We start from the raw sequence: 8,457 nt of genomic DNA on the forward strand, positions 1-8,457 counted from the left end.
CCCTCGTCATCTCATGACGAGAGCATGGCACCGGCCTCCCGGCCAATTGGAAAGCAGGGTGTCGCGTCATTACACGGCGCCCAGCTTCCTGATTGGCCGGCCAGACGGCTCCGGCTGGGTACCGGAGTTATCGGTACTCGGTGCCAAAATACCGGTATCGGTGCATCCCTAGTATTTGGAGATTTCAGTGCTGCACAGGCACTGTTGTCGGCCTAAATAGGAAGTTGGCATACTGTTTGATTTTTTTTATTTTTTTTATTTTATTTTATTATTGCAGGTGTTTTTCTGTACTTGCAATTTATACAGTAAATAACCTAGCCCAACTGTCCCTCATCAGCACAGTTTTCCTATGTGTGTGGGGAACCGCTAATACAGCGCTACAGGTGGGCCTGCGCCTGGCTGACCCTCCAGCAATTGAAATTGTCAACATTATGCAGGCAGTGACGTGGACACCCAAAGGAGGAGACTGTCTCCTGTAAACAGAAGAGGAAACGCTGCATTGGAGCAGCGCGTTACCAGGAGTTTAGGTGAGTAAAAGTAGCATTTCATTTTTTTTTTCCCTAGCACCCTTTTTCTTCTATGAATATTCTAAAACCATGCGCCCCCCTCCATTCGGTTTTCATTCAGTGACTGGAATTAAATAAAAAAAAAAAAAAAAAAGGGTCCTGTTGATGATTTTCCGTGGCCAAATGACTTAATCTGGTTACCTAGTTACAGTGTAATTCTCTGAGGAAGCTAGCTCATTTGTTTGAGGTTGTCCTGTCTGAATTCTGATCTTGCCTAGTCACCAGGGTATATCCAGTAGGATTCTGGTGTATGCAGCTGTATTGTAATGGATCGTGATTTTATATTTGTCGCGGTTGAGATTCAGGCCAGGTCTCAGATGTGTTGGTGCACTCTGCGCTTTTCTTTACAGTAAAGAGCAGCATTGATGTGTTCCAATTCGGCTCAGCATAACATTTGAATTGGGGTTAATGTCTCGTCGCACATGGAGTGGCTGGATGGCTTGGTTTCTGGGATGAGCCTGTTCAGTGTTCTATTGCAAGAGAACTATGGGGGTAAGTGTGTTCTCCTAAGGGTCACGGGAGGACATATACTAGTGTTCTCCCGTGACCCAAAGCTCAGTATATAGCGGGCTATAGCTTGCGGTATACTGAGCCCGCCGCAGCCGGGATGGATCCTAACATTACTGTCAAGATCCATCAAGCTGCGTGATTGACAGCTGGCTCTGCCTATCTAGAGGCAGAGTCAGCTGTGCCAGCCCCCTCCCCCGTCCATTCCTGCAGTCATCGCTAGAGGATTGGAGAGGTGAGGGGGGGGGATCCCTGGGGGGAGTCACCGCTCTCTGCAGGGAGATGATCGAGAAGTGAGCGAGCGACGGTATGTGTTCGCTCACTTCCCCATCTATTGAGCCGACATGTGACAGTTTAATTGTCACACGTCGGCTCGAACTATGAGGATGAGTGATTTTCACTCCCCTCATATTCCTCCCTTAAGTCATTAGACATAATAGTTCAATAGTGTCCCTTTTTGGTTGGAAGGACGGGTGAAATGAATGCACAGTGAGCTGTTTCCAGCTGTCTGCAGCAATGCTGGTCATCCATCACCATGCTATTGTAACTGTCAGTCCTGTATGCTCTAAATCAGGGTTATGGCAAACTGCGGCCTTGCGGTGACTCTACAAATCACATTCACATCATGCCTATGGCTGTCATTCTTGCAGTGCCTCATGGGATCTGTAGTCCCACCCTTGCTGGAGCTCCAGCTGTCTACCCTTGCTCTAAATCTATCAGGCATTGGAGGGCTGGGGGGATTGTGTGGTTGTACCACATGTTGGAACCACATACAAAGTTAGTGAAAAACCATGTTATCTTTGTTCTGAACCTTTTCATGTTTAGCTGTTAAAAGATCACACAGGATCCAGGCTATCCTCATTTCTGATCTTTCCCTGTAGAAAGAACTTTATGCATGGAATTTAGGACAATAAAAATGACTTGCCTGATTTTAAAACCAGTTGGCTCATCCAACAGCCTGCTGCAGCTAACCTCCATTATACGGTCTGGGGGCAACACAGCGAGTATATTTATTAGACCAGCTGCTCAGCAGTATTGCTTATTGACGTGTTTCAGACTTCCAGGTCACTGTGGAATGGGGAAACCTGACATATTCAGACAGTTAATCAGTTTGTCTATTTCCAAGATTACTTTTGAGGGCTATAAATGCTCTGCCCTGAGGATGAGCAATCTACATGACTTCTATTACCATGGTTTGTGGGGTCAGATGTCACTAAACTGATACCTACAAGGTATTACCCGATTTGCTGAAATATTTCTGCTGGCTTGGCATTTCTTGCCCTTGATTTAAAAAGTTAGAGGGGCTTTTTTGTTTTTTTATTATAAAAAAGAAAAAAAAAACCCCACCTGTGTATTCGCTCTCCTAGTCAGTATGTGAGATCTTGTCATTTTTGGATTTAAGACTGTGCCTCCTGGTTGCCCACCAGGAGGTGTGGTGACTCAAGCACTGTTACATTGTGGTCCCGTGCTCCCCCATATCAGGAAGCCCCTCTCAGAACAGTGGAGTAAGTGCTCCAATGGATCTGGGAGCTTGTGAGGAGGGGCAGATTGGGGAGTACACCTTGCAAGGTGGATGGGGTAAGCTACCAGGGGGCACTGTCACTTTTTCCTGAATGGGCAAGGTGGAACTGTATTTCAAAGAAGATGTAAATCCAGTTACTGATGCTGTATATAAACTTTAACATGTTAATGTAATCTTCAAACCTTTTGCATTTGCAACTTTCATCAAAGTCTGTATAAGCCCTCACCTTTTATTTGTTGGAAATAGGGGTTCTGCAATGGTTGCCTTGTTTAAAGGGTAATTCCACTCCCAGGTGAATTTGGGGAAAATGAAATTACCCCCTCTAGTCCGGCCCTCCTCTCCTCTGCCCCCTACTGGCCTTTTGGGCGTACACTCCTTCCCCTCCAGCAGTGCCAGGGTACTATCCATACTCTTTACTGCCGCGTAGCGCAGCCCTGCACTCTGCCAGGTGACTGCGCTGACCAATGAGTGCTTGCCATTTGCAAGGGAAATTCAAAATACAGATTGCAGGGCTGTGCTACACGCAGTAGGGAGTACAGATAGTGGACCGGTGGGTGGGATAGAAGCGTTCTGCTTCTTTCCCACCCAGAGGGGCCAGATTGGAGGGGGTAATTCCATTATTCCAAATTCACCTGGGAAAGTGGAATTTCTCTTTTAAAGATGCAGGGTCCACGACTTTACCTGAGCACTGAGGTCTGACTTTTCACCTAGAACAAGTAGCTTCACTGGCAGCATGTTTGTTCCAGATCAGCGCCTCATTGAATAGTGAAGCGGGGCATCAGGCCCTGACTGCATTTGTAGAGCCTAATATAGTTGCTTTAGGCAACACACATACTTCTATTTCTAATTATGGATAAATCAGCCTTGGTGTCTTCACATGGAGCTGTGGTATTCAAGTTAGGGCCTTCTGTTCTTTTTATTGCTCTTGAGATGACGGTTATTGAAGCATTTGCATTGAACCAGTAGGTCAGCCATTTAAATATAGTGGGGCTTTCTTCAAATACTGAGCTGACTCTACAACCACCCATGGATTTACCATTTTGGTTGTATAGAAAGGAAATCCATGCCTGAAATGTTTCTAGGAGCAGCAGCTGTTTTAAGAAGGCCAACTGTTTGTCATTCCTGGGATATTTGTGTGTTTCAGTACATTCTGCTGAGAACTGAAGCGTGATGTGTGCAAAAGTTACGTGGCTGGAATTTTAGGTCATATGAAACGGTGTGAGGTACCACTGTGTGTGTGGTGGGGGAAGTGGGAGCATTTCCACACACTGGCCAGTGGCAACTATGAGGGCCAGTTCACACCACAAAGAATGCGTTCCAGAGCATTCGGCCTCTGGAATGCAAACCGTCCGGCTCCCTGCATTCAGGGACAGGAGGTGGTGTTGCGGCACGTTTAAGTCAATGGCACCGCAGCCACGCCCCCTGCCCGCAGTGCGATTGCCGGCACCCAAACACGTGGCACTTTAGTGCCTCCTTTGGGGTCCTGTACGATCTGCAAAAATTCTGCATGCAGATAAAGTACTGCTTTCCTATTTTAGTTGCATCAGATCGCAACGGAACACATCAAACGCTTTAAAACTCACGAACGCACCTGAAATCCCATTTTAAGCAAAAATAAAAAACACATTGCACTGCAGTTGCGCAGCCACGCATAATTCTGCTGTGAACTAGCCCTTATACCTCTTCTTTCAAAGGCTTGCTATTTTGGACATGTGACTTTTGTGGCGGTATAAAGATCTGCAAGTTTCATTTTACACAGTAGGATGCATTTTGACAGCCACTCATGCTGTGCAATACATAGCAAGTATCGGCTGTCATTTTGACAGCCTGTAATTGACTGTAATAATGGTGGGGTTGCCGTGACTGGGGGATAGGAGCTGAAAATAAATGCATCCAAAAAACTGAATTATATTTTAGGAAGTATCTTTTGTTCAAAATCCTCAAGTGATTTAAGTGTTTTTTTTTTTCTTCCCCCTATTTTTTTTGATAAGTCTGGACCCCAACCTTTCCACCTTTTTGAGATTTCCTTTTGGCCAGTAATGCAGGCCATCGCACTAAAGGACTGATTCGTGAACACTACTGATATAGGCCGTAGGTTTCCATTGCAGGTCAAACCCCCTCATGTATTTTTTAATTATGTTCACTTTAAATTGCTTAGCTATCTTACAATGTTAATTTTACTATACTTAATGTGGAAGGATCTGCTGCAGAGTCATTTTATTGAGGTACCTGGAATGTAGCATATCTTTTATCATTCATACGTCTTCGCTCTCATGTCAGGGACTAACGTTTTATGCTTTTTCATATCCATACAGGCAGATCGGGAGAGGCGCCGCAAAAAATTTCCCTACTAGATGACATTTCATCGCAATGTCCGATCGTTTGGGGCAGTTATCCAAGGGAAAGGATGGGAAAAGCAAGTACTCGTCTCTCAACCTGTTTGACAAGTATAAAGGGAAGTCAATAGAAGCAGTCAGAACAACAGGTATTTCCTTTTTATTGGTGCTTCCAAATTGTACCGTATCTTTTATGGCAGGGCATTAAAGGTTTCCTCCGAGTGCTCCGGTTTCCTCCCACATGCCAAAGACATGCTGGTTGGCTAATTGGCTCGTCTCTAAAAGAAAAAATTGGCCCTCTAATGTATGCATGTGAGATAGGGACCTTAGATTGTAAGCCCCTTGAGGGTAGGGACTGAAGTGAATGTGCAACTATGTAAAGTGCTGCGTAAAATGTCAGCGCTATAACATACCTGTAATAAATAAATAAAACAAATACTTAGAGCTGCAGCTAACGATTATTTTCAAAATCGATTAGTTAAGTTCCTTGCAGCCATGTGGAAAGGTTTTTTTCCCAAAAGTTGACTTGGGTGGACTGTGCTTCCCCTAAAGCAGAAATTCTCTCAGGATTTCTTTAGATTTGACTAGTGGATTTAGTTTACTGCTGGGTCTTTGCTGATAGCTAATTGCATTGGGGATGGTGCCCCACGCACATATGCAATAAATTGGCCGTGGACAGATTCTTTTCCCTTTGAAGAATCCTCTAAGGATGGGTTCGCACAAGAAATTCATGTGTTGAGGCATGTTGAGACACCATGAACTGCATTGACATGTATTCTGTTATTGCTTTTGTTGATTTGAATGGCAAAACTTAGGTTCGTGCATTCAAAATTGGGAAAGCAGGACTTCTTTTTTTCTTAAAGGAGAACTATGAGGCGAGTGATTTTTCACTCAAACTCATAGTTCGAGCCGACGTGTGACCGTTTCATTGGCTCAATAGATAGGGAAGTGAACGAACGCATACCGTTGCTCACTCACTTCTCTATCATGTCCCTGCCGAGAGCCGTGACTGTCACTCACGGCTCCCTACAGGGATTTCCCCCCTGCCTCTAGATAGGAGAGCCAGCTGTCAATCACACAGCTGGGTGAATCTCAACAGTAATGTCGGGATCCGTCGTGGCTGCGGCGACTCCGGCTGTAGCTTGATTATGTCCCCCCGTGACCCTTAGGAGAACTGTGGAGAAAAACACTTACCCCATAGTTCTCCTTTTAATGGTGCACTGCAACACATTGGTTTAAACATGCATTTTTATAAAGTAGGAAAATGCTTAAAGTGACATTAAACCCTCAGATTTTGTAACATAAAACAATACTGTAATGTGTGCCTTACTGTAATCCATGGTTGATTCCCTTCTCTTTGCTGCTCTTCCTTTTTAAATCCTCATGTCTTCTCATGCTTGGGGAGAACTTCCCTTTTCAGCTCAGGGCCTCTTCCTGTAGTGCTGGCTCGGGTTGCAAGCCTATACAAACGTATACACAGACACCGTGTATCCATTCCTGAGACAAGGCAGTCTGCTGCAAAACAGAAGTTCTGCAGTGCATGAGAACAGATACAGATTTAAAAGGAAGAGCAGCAAAGAGAAGGGAAACAACCATGGATTACAGTAAGGCGCACATTACACTATTTTATGTTAAAAAATCTGAGGGTTTAATGTCACTTTAACCTGTCCAAAATGTACAGGGCCTGGTGAGCCAGTGACACCTTCATTATGCTATAGCTTTCCCCTTGTGAACCTTTAGAGTAATAGCCTAAAATAACACATTGATAATAGCCAATGGGCTATGTCTTGGCCTTAACTACATCTCTGCGTAGCCTTGCAGAGCAGGAAGCAGAACCTGAATATGTAATGAGCAAATATTTCTAGCTGCCACATATGTATATATTCCAAACTATTTACAGGAAAGGATGGTCAAAAGTGTAGTTTTTACCCCCCGGCAGAATTGTAAAAATCTCAAGCCAAGTTGGAGCCTACCTTCTCCTAGACTGGGCTGACTGATCTGTTACTTTTGGATAATGCCAGCTATTTACAGCGTTGATCAAATGGCCAGTTGGTTCCTGCTCTGCTGATTTCAGAGTGTTCAGGCTTTCCCTAATAAGCTGTGGACTGTAAATCGCTGAACAGCCTCCTCTACAAAGTTTCTCTTTCCTGGAAAACTTTTGAGGTATAAATGGAATACGGTAACAGATTTGTGTGTTCTTTATGAAATGTGTCCTAGCTTATGGTTTCCTGTGTCTTTTTTATTCTTTTCCAGTTATACCTAGACATGGCTTACAGAGTCTTGGGAAAGTTGCCGCTGCCCGGCGCATGCCACCTCCTGCGAACCTGCCAAGCTTGAAATCCGAGAACAAAGGAAACAACCGAAATATATTAATAGTGCCCAAAGACGGAACAGGATGGGGAAACAAACAAGAGCAGCCAGACCAAAAGAGGTGAGCACTGAATTCTGATCTACCTTCAGAGGTATCGGAGAGGTTATTGCTTGGCCTCTTAACAAAACTCCAAGGCTGGGGTCACACCTAGGCGTATCGAATATGCGCGTGTGTCGTGCGATTCGCAGTAAAAAAAAGCGCGTTTCCGAGTGCTACTTGGCTGTATCCCAATGGAAACGCGCGACAAACGCCCCAAAGAAGCTCCTGTACTTTGAGCGTTTTGTAGCGCGTTCATACGGCCTGTAATACGCTCAGGTGTGAACCATACCCATAGGAAATAATGTGATTTCGGTGTTTGAGCGTTTTGCAGAGCTTAGGAACGCGCTACAAAACACCCAGGGGTGGGCCGGGCTTAAAAGCTAAGCTATGTGTATGAACAGTAAATGTGCTGAAAATATTGTGGTCACCTTTCTCACAATATTTGGAAAGATTGTTTAGTTCAATATCTGTAAAAAAAATAAATGAATCAAGGCAACTGGACTTGCTGTATTTTTCTTGAAGACGTTCTCAATTCTGAAAGCTGGTTGGACGACCGGTGAAACGTCTTTAAGAAAAATACAGCAAGTCCAGTTGCCTTGATTCATTTATTTTTTACAGATATACCATGACCTGGATGAATGAGAACCTTCACAGACATGTTTAGTTCAATGTTTTCCCAAACCCTGTCCACATTACCACCCATGCCAATTACTTGTGTAGTTAATATCTAGTCAAATTTACCCTCTCCTTACTAGTTACTGAGGCCAATGGACAGACCCTTCTGGCCATGCCCGTCCAGTGCACATGCTTCCTCTAGTTCAGCGGTTCTCAACCTGTGGGTCGCGACCCAAAAGTGGAAAAGACCTGTAGCACCCCTTACCGGAAATCCCAAACGTATGTTGAGGGTGCTCGCAATGACCGCGGATGGCGCCGCGTTCAGCATAATCAAGTATAGGAACGTCACCAGCACGACAGAGACTAAGATGTCAGTGCAAATCCATTTATTTGATGTCGGTCATTACTCAAAGTGTCATGGGGGGCCGCGGAGGGTTCCCTTCATCAGGCTCAGAGTAAACATCCTTACAATCAAGAACCATCACATATATATATATATAT

General features: G+C 44.6%; 1 protein-coding gene across 4 annotated transcripts in view; it reads left to right on the forward strand.

Moving 5' to 3' along the window:
- The first annotated feature begins 4,913 nt into the window (after positions 1–4,913).
- Positions 4,914–8,457, forward strand: part of PRRC2B (proline rich coiled-coil 2B) — a 77,491-nt gene continuing 73,947 nt past the window's right edge. For all 4 annotated transcript variants that reach the window (XM_018565338.1, XM_018565342.1, XM_018565340.1 and 1 more), the window contains exons 1-2: positions 4,914–5,080; positions 7,185–7,362. In XM_018565338.1, coding sequence (XP_018420840.1) covers positions 4,966–5,080; positions 7,185–7,362 — 293 coding nt within the window. In that variant the 5' untranslated portion in view covers positions 4,914–4,965. The remainder of the gene's footprint in view (positions 5,081–7,184; positions 7,363–8,457) is intronic.

This window comes from Nanorana parkeri, unplaced genomic scaffold (assembly GCF_000935625.1).
Source record: "Nanorana parkeri isolate BGI_ZX_2015 unplaced genomic scaffold, ASM93562v1 scaffold834, whole genome shotgun sequence".
Classification (NCBI taxonomy): domain Eukaryota; kingdom Metazoa; phylum Chordata; class Amphibia; order Anura; family Dicroglossidae; genus Nanorana; species Nanorana parkeri.